Genomic DNA, 15813 nt, shown 5'->3' on the forward strand with positions numbered 1-15813 from the left:
TATCAACAGCCTCGGCTGTTTTCCTGGCTGAGATTAAGCCCAAGGAATTCACATCTTGGTTGTGTTGCTCAGCACTTTGGACATGGTTAGTCACTGGATTTGCCAAGAATTGAAGTTCCGAGCAGTAAGAAGCCATCGCGATTTCAGCGCCCTTGAAACCATAGTCCAAGCTTGGATTCCTTCCTGCTGTCAGATTAGATGGCAACCCGTTGTTGTAATAGTCGTTGACAAGCTCTGAGAATTGGGCAAACATCAATTTACCAATTGATGCAAGGGCTAATCGTGTATTATCCATGGAGACACCAATAGGGGTGCCTTGGAAGTTGCCACCATGTAAGGCCTTGTTTCTTGAAACGTCGATCAATGGATTGTCGTTCACTGAGTTAATCTCCCTCTCGATCATCTTAGTTGCAGCACGGATGACTTCAATTTGAGGGCCAAGCCATTGTGGAGATGTTCGGAGAGCATAACGATCTTGCTTTGGTTTTTGAAGAGGATCCATTTCATGGAGCTTCTGAGCTGCCTTCACATAAGAGCTTCCATCCAAAATGTGTTCCATAATAGCAGCAGCTTCAATCTGACCAGGGTGATGCTTCAATTTGTGTGTCAAATAGTCAGTGAATTCGGGCTTTCCGTTCATCACTTCAGCAAAAATCGCTGATAAAACTTCAGACATAACAGCAAGAATGTTGGACTCAAACAGGACTATTGATGCCATAGCAGAACCAACTGCTGTGCCATTCACAAGTGCAAGTCCTTCCTTAGGCTGCAACTCGAAAAATCCACCAGTAACACCAGCCACACGGAAAGCTTCCTCAGCATTAAGTTTCTCACCGTTGGGTCCAACAGCCTTGGAGTTAGGCCTGCCAGTGAGCAAACCAGCAATGTAGGACAAAGGTACAAGATCACCCGAGGCAGTGATCGTACCACGGAGGGGCAAACACGGGGTGATGTTGCTGTTGATCAACTTAGTAATTGCTTCCAAGATTTCAAATCTAATGCCAGAGTAGCCTTGAAGCAAAGTGTTGATCCTAACAAGCATAGCTGCCCTTGTTGCTGAATGTGGCAATGTGTGAGATGTTTCTGTTCCATTGCCAAAAACTCCAGCATTCAAGAACCTGCAAAAATATCATATTCATCAAGATCACATTTTTAACTGAATTCATCCGAAACATCTACGCGTAATATCACTCCATACATACTAAGTAAAATTTTATTTGGCTCAAATATGGCATCAAAACCTTTTTTAGTTAACAAATAATGGTATGGATGAGGCTTTTCTTAAACGGAAATAGCATAAATGAGTTAAAACTTTAAACGGATGACATAGATGAGCCTTTTTCTCAAAGTTCGATGGCATATCCCAATAATAAATAACGAACTCGTTTACTGAAAATCTTGCAGCTGTCATTGGAGTACCAACTATATATTGTTTTTAAGTTTAGATAATACAATTAATCAAATGTGTTACTTAGCTAAATTTATAATCAACAATGGTTCAGAATGCTATAGCTAGAAAACAAGAAACATAAAAATGTGTGTCATCATTAAAAAAAAAAGAAACTTTTTTAATGGAGCATATGATGTCTATGGCCCGAGATGGAGCACTCAAGGTAGTCGATAAGCTATATATAACAAAAAATATAAAATTATTTATGTTGTCAGTGTATATAACGAAAAAAGTAGTTTGTTTACCTAATAAGTTCTTTTTGAAGAGCACCACCATTTTTTGTTCTTCTATGAGATGTTGCACCAAATCCAGTAGTAACACCATAACTATCTGTACCTTTACTCATACTATCCATCACCCAATCACTACTAGCTTTCACACCAGCCCTTGCACTTTCAGAAAGTTCTACTTTGACCCCACCATTAATTTTTTTATCAACATTTGCAATGGATGCAACTTGTGCAACAGTCAAAGTTTCACCCCCAAGTTTCACAATTGGCTTTCTAAATTCATCCACCATCTTTTTCACTTCATCCAAATGACTCCCTCTTAAAGAATCAGCAGCCATTTCCCAATTCAATGGATCATAATTTGATTTCTTGCACAAATCCATAGCCACTTCTTCTACTTCTCCATTAATATGTTCATTTTGTGCAATTGATGGTGCCATTGGATCAAGAAAATGGTTAGATTTGTAATGAATAAATTTTAGTGAAGAGAAAATGGTTAGAGTTTATTTGTATATATAGAAAAAAATGTTGTGAACTTAGAATTTTTTTTGGTTTGGTTGTGGTAAGATGGGATATCATGTGGTGAGTATAAATAGAGAGGAACAAATGATGGTTGGTAAACAAAATATGTGAGAGGGGGTTGCTAGGAAAAAACTAAAATGGTGGTTGTTGAAGATTAATAGAATGTCCTCCCTCCGTTCATTCTTACTTGTCATTATTTGACTTGACATATCTATTAAAAAAATAGTGCTATAGCCATTAATTGATGTTAAGTTAAAATAAATAAGAATATTTTATTTTAGAAAATAAAAGTGAATGGAAGATGTATTATGTATAATCAATTTTATTATAAGTTATGAACGAATATATTTTTATCAAACTTTAAATTTATCTAAAAGAAATGGATTTTATTTATATCGGTCAATATTAATTGGTCAAAACCCAGTATGAGTCAAACTTAACAACTAAACATATAGTACAAACCAAGTAATTTCTATGTTACTGCCATATCTTCTTGTTTTATTTTTTAAAAAAATATTTGTAAATTTGTCTTTTTAAATAGGGTAGGAAGGTTGATAGAAAATTGCCGGCTTTGACTAGGAAAACACTTGAAGAAAATAAGATCATAAAAATTGAAGAAAGTTTCTTTGTTAACCAAGTGGGTCCACTTTTGTTAGGTTTTGTTCCATGTATATCCATTAATTAATTTAAAATATGCTTCAAATTGCATTCATACTTGAGTGTTCACCTATGAGTGAGTTTCCACTTTATTGGATTGGTCAATTATTATTTTCTAATCTTTTAACTAATCGACCTGATTAATTTAATTTTTTGTTTGGTAGGATCAATCTAAGAGGGAAACACTTTATATGGTGATCCTCAAATTTCAAGTCTCAATGTAGAATGTAAAGATTTCTTCAATTGTAAAGGCGGATCTAAGGGATTGTCAAGGTGTTCACTTGAACCTTCTCAATAAAAATTATATATTGTATATGAGATATTTTTTAATGTATATATTCAGATTTTGAATCGCTTTAACACAAATTTAAAGGTTGAGTTAGTGGCTTAGAAGGTTCAAACTTTACCTTAAGGTTCCAAGTTCAAACATCATGCACACTATTTTTATTTTACGAACCCTTATTTAGTGAAAATATGACATCCATCACTGTTTGGTTGTATAACTTTTTGAGACATCTCCTTAGTAAAAGATCATGTTTTTATTTCTTTTACGATTTATGAACTATTCAAATCACAATTTAAATATTTTTTTTGAGAAAAATGACAATTTTTTTTGAGAAATGTTGGATCACGATTTAAAATTATGTAATTTATTATGAATGCTAAATGACTATCTAATGTTTTATTTTTAAAATTGAGCAATTCAGGAGCAAACATTAAATTTGAATTTAACACTGTCCGAAAAAAAACTTCTCAAGAAATATATTTACACGTACTTAGAAAATCTAAATTAACCTACAAAGAATACACAAACTAGTTCAAAATCAAGATCTTTAATTAATTAAAGATTAGTCAATATATCCTTTAAGAATTGCTGCTACATATATTCTCTTTCATTTCAGCGTACCTAATTAATATATGCTTATTTATTTGATGAAGCCCTTCTAATTTCCTATAGAAAAAAAAAAAAGATTTAACTTTATCATAGTATCTTCTCCAATTCTCGATTAGATAAACATAGAATATTAAATAAGCATGGAACGATCAAATTTACTATCGATACTGAACTTCTTGATAATTAGCAAGTGAAAGGATAAAAAAGGAAAATAATTATCAAATTTGTTCTTGTACTATTTAAAATTAGGAGAAGTATTGCAAACACTTCTGAACTTAGCGTGAATTATTTGTTTCATCTTTAAACTATTGACAGCCCTAAAAACACCCTTTTATTTGACTAAGGGAGCTTAAATACACCTCTGATCTTGCAACATTAGTGAAATACACATGTAATTTTTCATCAAGTTTAAGGATGTCTTCAACACTTCTATCGATTTTTATTAAAAATAGCATACTTCTACAAGAATTTGAGACTACTTGCTATGTGATGTGGCATATCGGGTATATGTAAGTTTAGTGTAACACCCCGAAATTTCTAAGTAAGACCCGAGTCATTCTTCATTTACATATAAGATCGTAGCAGGTGATTCTTAAATTGTTCTTAGGTAATGAGTTCAATCCTTTAGTGTGGGAATGGATTTGAATATGAATCAAGGTCACTAGAATACCCTAGCACAAATTTGAGTTGAAAGCTTCCTTATCGATCTAGTTTTGATATAATATTCTACTTAGGTCAACTTCAAGCGATCATATCTCTTAACACATGATGAATCAGGGGGCATATGATCTATCAAATTAAAGGTCTATGAGTTTTCTTTCCAACGACACCAAGTTTGCCTTATTACGCGTTTGGAGTAAAAGGTTATGATTATTTTACTGGAATATACCCGGGCTGAGAAATTCGGCAAGGTCACATGCTCAATTGGTGAATCGCCGAATTAGCTTGCCTAAATGTCCCGAAAATCTTAAGTATTGTCTATTTGGGCGATCTAAATTCCAATTGGGCGAAACATCAACTATTTCGGTGAGAAGATCTCCAGATCACCGATTTGGTCGGCGAAATTCATTAAAAGGTCATTTTTTATTTTAATGGTCCTCTTATGTTTCCAACAAAGTATTCTTTAACTTTTACCCTCAATTAACTTCCCTAATTCTATCTCATATCCTAATAATCTCCCTATTCACACTCAACCCTCAAACAAATCAAATTTGCATGTTCTAAGTTCTCTCAAAGAAGAAGCTAGGGTTCTTCAACTTCAAGCTTTATTTCAAGGTGTTAGAAGAAAATAGTAAGAAGTATAATTGAAGAAGAAGATGGTTTTGAGGCGTGTAATCACTTTCTTGAAAGAGATATTGCCCATGTTCATATTGGGGTAAATACAAATAGTTCTCTTCAAGGATACAACAAAGCCCTTTGTTTATACATGCAGATTTTTCTTAGGCTACTTCTAGAGAGTCTTTATATTTATAGTACTTAAGAGATGACTCTTTATAAGAGTCATGTTCTTTCATGAACATATGACTTTTCATAAAAATCATGTTCTTTCATGAACAAATAACTTTTCATAACAGTCATGTTCTTTCACGAACAAATATGTATGTTCAATTTAAGACCTCTATATATTACAAAATATCCAACAATCCCGCCCACTAGTTTATAATGTTTCTCATAATATCATGCATACAAAGAGTAACTTATAATAGATTTGAACTTTCTGTTAGTGCAAGTACTTTAAAGTTCTGACGAAGTAATTGGTATCTTAAAAGATTTGAATCACAACTCCCAAAAATAAAAAAAATATCACACACAATATTATTTATAGCTTAGAGACCCTAGTATTTGCTTTAGCATGATTATGACCATGTGCTCATCTTGATTTCATGAATATTTACAAAACCAACCCTTTAGATCTTGCTTGAAGCGACACCACTTCAATATACATATAGGTGAAATTAACTACTATGTCCCACATTTACTAATTTTATTAAGAATTAATTCAACATCCGTGTAACAGTCTGCACTATGGAGTTTGTCACTATACCCTTGTTATTTTAAGCATTTAACAACTACTCAATTTCTCACATAACAGTATGTAGTACACTTGAATCAATGCTCTAAAAAGAAGACTCATGCTTTAGCAACACAAAGTAACTTGTTATTACCTGCTGAACTTGTATTGTCAAAGTGTATACTAACTCAAAGTTGGGTTCCCATCACTTATGTTTATTTTAAGGATTTTAGCCTTATTCATTCACACACTTATTATACTTCATCTTTTGAAACTAGATTTTACAAGATTTATATAAATCATAAACAAATCTTTTACTTAGGCATATCATAGATATCATCATTATCTCAATAGCTTAGAATTGTTGCATCAGTTGTGGCCATAACATTTCGAAATCATATTTTCTCAACCATTCCGTTTCTTTTCAAGCATGTATATGTTAAATGTATTCTTATAATTCCACTATGGAATTCAAGCCTGTTTTGATACAAAACTTATAGCACCTTCATACACGTTCAAATGCAACTTATATGAATTTTATCATCATTAGAAGATTCACTATTGATAGACTAGTGTTGTTTGCGTAATCAATGACACAACTTCCGATGCAAGTGTCTACGATTGTGCAATAGTATAATAACCCAACCAAGGGTTGGGGTCGAGTCCCAAGGGAGTGGTTTCGAGAATTAATAGAAAAATAAAATTTAGTTCTATCTAGTCGTAGCTAAAGCTATTAACGATTAAAAATATTGTAAGTTAAAGGGGGACACAAAAGTGTCAAATATCTATTTGGGGTTTTTGTGACAAGTATAGCAAAAACAGTAGAAATAACAAAGAAATCTATGAATGAGAGGGGATTCTTGGGATGTGACCAGAATACGGGTTAATCTAAATTATTGGGTACATGCTTTCGATAGAAAATTTGTAGAGTAATAGTGACTAGGCTAAGCTATATGTGGGAATAAATTCTCTCTCGAGCAACTTTCCCCGTTTCAAATGGGTTCCTCTCGGACACCCACTTGCCACATGAAGACCAAGCTACACCTTACCTCACTCACTCTCTTGAGCTGAGTGTTAGGATATAGGACTAGGGCTCACCCTCTCGAGCTTAACCTCATGTCGACCCACTCCTTAGGCCATCAGTCTAGCGGTCTTGGTTTCACGACCTCTCTCTATCTCGTAAGCCGGAAACACATGGGTGATTTTGTATTTGCAACTACAAACCCATTAAATTAAACCACAACCACTAGGTGAAATCACCATTAAAATACATCTAACCTGTAACACCCTTAAATATTAACCAAGAGTCGCATGTCGATTTACCGTTGCTTAATTACTACAATATGTTTTATTCTCATTTAGAGAACTTGAAATGTTGTGATAATTGCTAACTTGCTTAACATAAATTGTGATCGTAATTTAAGGGATTGTGATGGGGTGTTTAGGTAAGATCCTAATTAGAATTTTGTATAACTTTAATATGAAGGTGAGGGATATACATATAGGTATATATGTATGCTTTTTGGGCAGACAACTTTTTGCTTGGGCAGCCCCTTTTGGTGACATCTGTACAGGTGATAAGTATCACCTTTGTAACTAAATATTTTCACACCTCCTTCAATTAAATTCATTTCCCTCAAGTCTAAGAACATTAGAACCTTAGCTAAACAAATTATTCTTCAAAATCACAAAAAAGCCTTGGCCCTTTTTGGCTGGAATTCAAAAACACACACTTCTTGTTGGTAAGTGACAAAATCTGTTTCTGAGCTGGGTAGTGTTTGGTACTTTATGCATATCTCTCGCTCTAGAACTTAGTTTACAGTGAATAAATATGATTTGGAAAGATAATGCGTAGACCTACTACTCTTATGTTTATATAAAACTCTGATTTAGATATTATGGATTCGAAATATGGGACGCAACATAGGGCAAGTTCTGCCCAGATTTCGGAAATTCAAATCTTGTATGAACAACTGTTAGTGTTTTGACTATATCTTGTTGTACAAAATATATTTTGGGTGATTCTTGTTTGGTTGCAACCTTAAGAGATGTAGCTACATCTTTCATGAAGGTTATAAAGTCTAGTTTTGTCGTTGTCCTTTTCAAATCTAAGTTGCGACATGAGGTACTAGGCTGACCAGAATCACTGTTTTGGCAGCATAGTTGTGTTTGTACAGGCTAATCTTACTTGTGATGATAATCCTATTTTACATCAATATTATTAAGCTGCTAGGGATTAAAGAAGTTATTTAATTGTATTTTAAAGGTTGTATATACTTGTGAACAAGTTGAGGACCTTGATACATTGGTTGGTCTACGGTTTGAACTCTTGAAGTTGTGTTGGACTGTTTCTTTGCTAAAGTACTGAGGTTTGTGTATAAACTTGTACTTGCACTCTTTTAACCGCTGAAGGTTGATCTTGGTACCTTGGTTACCTCTTGTCACTTTGTATTGTTGTGTTGGTATCCTTTAAGGCGTTAAAGATGCTTGTGTAACTCGCCCACTTGTACGGATTGTTTGATCACTTGGCACTCTTGTTGGGACCTTGTCCTTCTTGTGGTTGTGACTTTGTCACTATTGGCATGCCTCTTGATTCGAATCATTTGCCATCTTGACTCTGGATTTTTAGTTCGTCTTAAGAATGGAAGTTGTCCATTTTTAAGTACGAACTAGAAAGTCATTTTTAATATGGTTCTTGGTTCTCTTGATTATTGGGCTTTGACCCTTCTTGATACAGGGCGTTAGCCCTTCTTGATACTTGCTTGTGCTTGGTGTGAAGACATGATGTATATATTGGGCGAGCCTTGTTATTGAATCTCTTGGAAATTTGTGCTATGAGCGTTCTTGACATTTGAAACTTTAAATATCAAACTTGATACTCTATATAGGCATAATACATATATTGGACCCTAAACTTGGCTTCAAATTTTAACTTTGACCTCCAACTTTCATAGTGCACAAATAGGCACTTTAACTTATATAAAGTAGAACAAATAGACACACATGTCCTACATGGCATCCTACATGTCATTTTTTGTCCTACGTGGTGTCCTACGTGTATTGTGCCATGTAGGACATGTGTGTCTATTTGTTCTACTTTATACAAGTTAAAGTGCCTATTTGTGCACTATGAAAGTTGGAGGTCAAAGTTAAAATTTGAAGCCAAGTTTAGGGTCCAATATATGTATTATGCCCTCTATATATACTGTTTACTTGATTTATTTATTATGTTCAAGTATTTTGCCCATGACTTGAGAAAGTTAACTTGGTGAATCTAATGGCTCCGAAACTATAATTTTGCACCACTAAGCTATATGCTTAGCGATAGTTGTTTCTATCGTAGGGGAATGATCGAGTGGATGCATGAAGCTGGCCATTGGAGATGGAAATTTTGAGTGCCTTAAGGAACATCACATTTGCATATAGGCATCTATATTTTGTGTAAACCTTGGGACTTGTACATGATCTATGTGTTGTATATTTACATGAAATTTTGAGGACTAATGTGATCATGTCACCATGCGTTGTAAAATAAGTATGGCTATATGTTTTGTTCTTTTGGGGTGTGTAAGCCCAAGTATTGCAATATACTAAATTTACTATTTGTTTTGAATATTTGTGTGAAGCATGAACGGGCTGATTTCGGTACTCGAAAATGGTTAATATTCTTGTTATTTCATCCTTAAGTGTGAAGAATATATGCATGAAATGCTCATTGGTTATTTGCTTAAATTATTTTTGGGAGGGTTTTTCCGGCATAAGTTGAAATTCCGTGCCATATCAATTTTGACATCACATAAATGTTTAAATGGACAAGATGCACATCCTTATCTATTTTTTTTTCCTTTATGAACCTAATCCCTCTACTAAACTATAATCAATATGGCCATAGTAAATCTCTTTTAAATGTCGCAAGTATTTAAGTAGTTTTCTTGCTTAAGTGGTAGTATCCTTTCGAAAGGGTCGTTACATAACCTATCAGCAAGCAAGACCCAACAATAATCTAAACCCATATTCGCTAAATCACACCCCAAGAATTGGGGTTTTTAGCCACACATCAAGAGATAGAAATTTATACCTAAATGAACTTGCATTCAAATGGGTATGAAGATTGAAGTCTTGTTACAGGCCAAGAATGAAGAATCCAAGAGACCCAAGTCCAAATCCTTGGAGATGAAACCCTCTTCTTCTTCAAGTTTCAAAACCCTCTCAAACTCAGAGCAAAAATAAAAAGTACTAAAATCATATTAATTGTTTCACACTAAAAATCTGATGATCCTAAAAATCTCCTTCTAAGCTAAAACTCTCTACGAGTATTTATAGTTTTAAAGAAATCTGTGTTGCAGCGGACCATTCGGCGACATTAGTCAGAATCGCCGATCAACTCAGCAATTCACCCCTTGATGTAGTTCATTGCCGTCTTGCACCATCCTTCAGCATCGTCGTGCTCTGGGTCATTGGGCGACATAGTACTGCCTCGCGAAACATCTCGGCGATGCACCGACTGCTCCCCTTTTCCGCCGACTTGATCCTTTCCTTCAAGGCTCAGCACACTGAAACAAAAGGCAAAGGAGACCCTTTGGTGACTCACCAAGTGGACTCGACGATCCTCAAGCCTTCATTTTCTTAGTTCTTTTCAGCCTTTTTGTTCCTTTTTGCGAAGTAGTGTCCATGCTCTCCTTCAATCTTCAAATACCTGAAACATAAGGGTTTTCATCAGATATTGAGATAAAATAAGCATTTCAGGGCACAATTTCTATTAAAATATAGCCCTAAATGAGTCCAATTTGTTGACTCATCAACCAACATACCAATTCATCTATGTATGAAAGGTCATGCCTATACAAAATTTATCTTACAACAAATACTTCTTTTCATGAAAAGTTACAATATTTCAAGTGACTCTTTTTCATGAAATTACATAATATTTTTTTTACGAAGGCTTATAGCCTAATCATCATATTAGCAGTTTAAAAAACTAATCATCACTAAAACTGTCAAGTTGTATATATAACTACCATGTTAAATACATCAAATATACATCTTGTGAGTGTTGAAGAAATAATTTATATCCTAAACTCTTTAAATATTATTGACTATTAATCATAATCCAAGCACATAATCCGTAATACTTTAGAGAGAGAAGGTGTAACTTCTCACTAGAAAAGCCCAAATTCTATCATAACCAAAATATGAACTATTGGCACGAAAATTTAAATCCACCTGCGCCATTCGACAATGGAATCGTAGTTGATACAATTATGGATACAGTGACAGAAACTACAGAGGAAGAGAAAACCACTTTCAAAGAAAAGCTTATCACACCATATCCACCGATTGAAGCACAACAAATCCCAAAAGGACCAAATCTTGAAGTGGATATGCTTATTGATCATCCTAACACATCAATTAACAAAGGAAAAGGAATCCTTCAGGATAAATTGGCAGAAACAGAGCAAGATGATGTTGATTTCATATGTTTGACAGATGAAGAGAAAAAAAGAATCTATCAACCTTGGACATACTCAATCATCATCAAAAATATCTTTGGAAAATGAATCAGTCATCAATATCTAAAAACGAAACTAGCCAATTTGTGGAGAGTTTCAGAGGATATTGTATTAATTGAACTGGGACATGACTATTACATTGTTAAATTCTACAAAGAACACTACAACATGGTGCTTGTTTTATTAACAGATATTTTCTATCAATTAAAAGGTTGGTGGCACCCCAATTTTGTCGACTCTGAAGCCATGAAAATATACTCTGCTATATATATGGATTAGACTGCCAAAACTACCCACAGAGTTCTACGACCACTCAATTTTAGCAGAAGTAGGTAAAAAACATGGCAAATCGGTTAAAATAGATGTATGCACTTCGGCCACTCTACGAGGACGATAAGCACGTATATGCGTCGAAGTCCCCATTGGTATCCCGGTCAAGAAGTTCATTTACATAGGATACCATAGACAAACCCATTGTATATGAAAGAGCAGATATATTATGCACTGGTTGTGGGGTACTTGGGCACACACTACACAATTGTAAAAGCAAACAGCCACCTCAAGAGCAACCAAATATGAAGTGCCTTGGCAAACAGTAACCTTCACTAAACGGAGACAACAGATAAGAAGACCAACACAGAGCAACAAGAACGATGACCCCATGTAAAACTAGTATCATTGATGCCGATGAAAAGAAAGTAGAAAAAACTAGTATCTGTCGATAATGAAGTCAACAATGAGAAACAAGGAAGCCCCGTTAGAATCCATGAGGAACATTTTGATGATAACACCACCCCAACTGAACGTATCCATGAATTTAATAATATGGAATTGTAGGGGAGGAAATGGACCTGACTTTAAAAGGAACTTTAGATCGTTGTTGGATCGGCATAAGCCACCATTTGTAGCCTTGCTGGAAACAAAAATGGCGAATCGCCAAGTTTTACTTGATGGCTTTCATTTCAACAAAATGATTGAGATTCTAGCCGTAGGAAAATCAGGAGGTCTCGTTGTGCCGTGGGATGATAACGTGCTAGAACTGGATGAAATTGCTACAACTGAACAGGAAATCCATGCAATGATCAAGGTAAGTGCTACAAATATCTCCTGGTTATTTAGTTGTATTTATGCTAGTACATATCGAAATATGCGTAAAATGTTATGGCAAAATCTCCAAACTATCAAAAATAACTTTGGCGGAAGGTGGCTTATAGGTGGGGATTTTAATGAACTTTTATCTAACTCAGACAAAAAAGGTGGGAATGCTTTAAGTAACCCTCGCACAAGAGACTTCTGGAATGTTATAAATTATTATGAATTTATAGACATGGGTTTCAAAGGTAATAAATATTATTGGCTAAATAAAAGGTTTAAAAATAGAATGAATGGCTCATGAGTTTTCCGGACCGTTTTTTTGGAAATAATGAATGGCTCATGAGTTTTCCGGACGCCCAAGTTCTCCATTTCCCTAGAACTCACTCAGACCATTGTCCGTTATTACTTAGTCTCCTTAAAAATGTCAACTTTAAAAAGGAACACATTTTTAGATTCGATTCTATGTGGTCTTCTCACCCTGAACTTGTTAATATTATTCAAAATGTTTGAAATAATAATCCTAATCTCCCTACAACCATTAACAAGTTTGAAAGAGATGTCACTATTTGGAATAGCGATACATTTGATAATATCTTCTATTAGAAGAATATGCTCATAAGGAGACTACAAGGTATACAAAAATCTGAAAATTATCCTTAAAGTCAGTTCCTAATAAAACTCGAGTAAAATCTTATACAAGAATATAATACTATTCTGAAAATGGAAGAGGAGTTTTGGAAACTAAAATCTAGAATAAATTGGTTAAATGAGGGCGATGCTAATACAAAATTCTTTCACACATCCATCTTAAATCGTAGAAGGAGAAATAAGATTTTATCATTACAACTAGATGATGACTCATGGATATATGACAAGAATTTCATTATTCAGCACACTGCTGACTATTTTAAAATTTTATTTAATTCTAGTCATATATAATCATGGAAGTTCTATCTCATAATATTAGTCAAGTCATCGATGCAAAAAATTGGAATCCCATAAAAATCTCGACCCATGGTCCCTCCCTTTCTCATCTATTTTTTGTCGATGACTTAGTCCTAATGTCTAAAGCAACATTGAATGACTGTAAGGTTATCAAACACACCCTTGGGAACTTTTGTGAGGGGTCTGGCCAAAATATCAATAACCTTAAATCAAAAATTATTTTCTCTAATAACTGCTCCCAAAAAATTAAGGATGATATATCGAATCATATGAATATAAAGTTGAGCGAATTCTTTGGAAAATATCTTGGCTTACCAATCTTCCATAAAAGACCTTTGAAAAAGGACTACCAATTCATCTTGGATAACCTGCAGACAAAACTTGCAGGATGGAAAACCAGATTCTTGAATATTGCAGGATGCACAACTCTAGTCAAATCTTCCCTAAATAACATTCCAACTCATGTTATGCAATATATAAAATTACCTAATAACATCTCCAAACAAGTAGATCGTTTGCAACGGAATTTCACTTGGGGTACTACCGACTCTAAAAGGAAATTACACCTACTAAACTGGGATATAGTTACTAGACCTAAGGGGGAAGGAGGTTTAGGAATTCAAAAGTGCAAGTTAAAAAATGATGCCTTGCTCTCAAAACTAGCCTGGAGAATATATAAAAATCCCACAACTTTGTGGGCTGCCCTCCTTATTATTAAATATACTAGAAATACTAATCTTAACACCATAGACAAACATTTAATAACCACTAGCAGTACTTGGAAAAATATTATGCTAGGTTGGAAGTTTTGTAAAGAATGTACTATTTGGGATCTAGGTAATGGAAAAAACATCAAACTATGGACAGATAGATGGATACCCAATAGTAGGCCTTTGTACCACATTATTAACGGGCCTCGTACAATAGATGAAATGGCTATGACAGTTAGTGATATTATTGTTGATGGATATTGGAACCAAAACATAATGAGTGAACTTTTGATACCAAAGGAGGTGGAAAACAATATCAAAGCCATTTATATACCCAGAAACCTGAATCCAGTTGATACCCTCACATGGTCCCTAACACCTCATGTTTTTTTCTCTACAAGTTCTACTTATAAACATGCACGGATAATCATAGTATGACCATACATAACACTAAGGATAATCATAGTATGATCATACAGAACATTTTGAAATTGGGGTCATAATTTCTTCAAAACTGGAAGAGAAGGATGTCCCAAACAACAATGTGCTTCAAATGACAAGACGATACTGGAGCAAGCAACTGATGGAGGCGCCCATTCATCAAGAATGTATAGACCATCTGATACATTTCCTTTACCAATAATTTTCTTCGTCATAAAATCCTGAAAGAGACAATAATCGGGATATAATGAGACAAAACATTTTTGTTCTTTGGTAAGTTTACTCACAGAAATTAGATTAAAGGCAAAACTAGGTAAGCCTAGCACAGAGGACAAAGTAATAGATGAAGTGGGGTTAACGGTTCCAGATCCCTCAATGGTATAACTAGATCCATCAACAATGGTAACAGAGGATGGTACTTTATGTGCCTGGAATTTAGAAAAAAATTGGGATTACCTGTCATGTGATCTGTGGTACCCAAATCAATGATCCAGTTGCTTAAGGAGGAAATGAGGCATTTGTTACCTGACTCAGTAAGGGCAGGAGCTGGCATTGATTCTTGATACTTTGTAAGTTTAGCATACTCATCAGCGGAGATCGTAACAGTTGAGGGTGAATTCAAAGTGGTAGCAACAACGACAATCTGTGTCTGTTGGTTGCGATTCTGTAATTTCTTACAGATTTCTCCTATAATACTGCTAACTATATAAGGTAATAGAATATTTACAACATTCTTTCACAAATATAGATGGGTCTTTTAACCACAACACAAAAATAGGGAGAGCAGGGGGCATTTTGCGTGACACTGATGGAAATTGGATAGCTGGTTATAGTGCAAAAATTAATGTAAACTCGTCAACAAATGCTAAACTATCATCTCTATTATATGGACTTCTTCTAACTGAAAAATTACAGGTTCAACACTTGGAGATAGCAACTAACTCACTCGAGGTAATTAACTTTCTTCAAAACGAAAGAGATATACTCACACAAATATTTTAAATGAATGCAAGGATTTGATACATAGAATGGGGAACCCCCCAATCAGGCATGAGCCTCGAGGAAAGAATAAAGTGGCGGACTTGCTAGCCAAAGAAGGCCAGAAGATGAAATCGGACAAGCTTTTTGAGGAATGGAGAGTTCCACCGTGGTTTGTTTGGAAGATACTAGAAGCAGAAAGAGTAAAAAGTCATGTTCTGCAAGCCTATAAGCCTCAATGTAATTTGAATTGTAACCAAGTTATATTGCCTGATAACTCGTGCGCTAGCCATAATGCAGCCACCTCTATTTGTATTGATACATAATATTATAATATAATATCTCCTCTTTTAACCAAAAAAAAAAAAA

General features: G+C 34.6%; 1 protein-coding gene across 1 annotated transcript; it reads right to left on the reverse strand.

Annotated features, from left to right (window-relative positions):
- Position 1: 1 nt before the first annotated feature.
- On the reverse strand, positions 2-2240 carry LOC125845819 (phenylalanine ammonia-lyase 2; the record flags this gene model as incomplete). Its single annotated transcript, XM_049525335.1, has 2 exons — positions 1696-2240; positions 2-1118 (listed from the first exon to the last, which is right to left on the reverse strand). Coding segments are annotated over exons 1-2 (1542 nt in total), but the record flags the coding sequence as incomplete, so codon positions are not given.
- Between the last annotated feature and the right edge of the window lie 13573 nt (positions 2241-15813).

The sequence above is a fragment of the Solanum stenotomum genome, chromosome 11, assembly GCF_019186545.1.
Source record: "Solanum stenotomum isolate F172 chromosome 11, ASM1918654v1, whole genome shotgun sequence".
Taxonomy (NCBI): domain Eukaryota; kingdom Viridiplantae; phylum Streptophyta; class Magnoliopsida; order Solanales; family Solanaceae; genus Solanum; species Solanum stenotomum.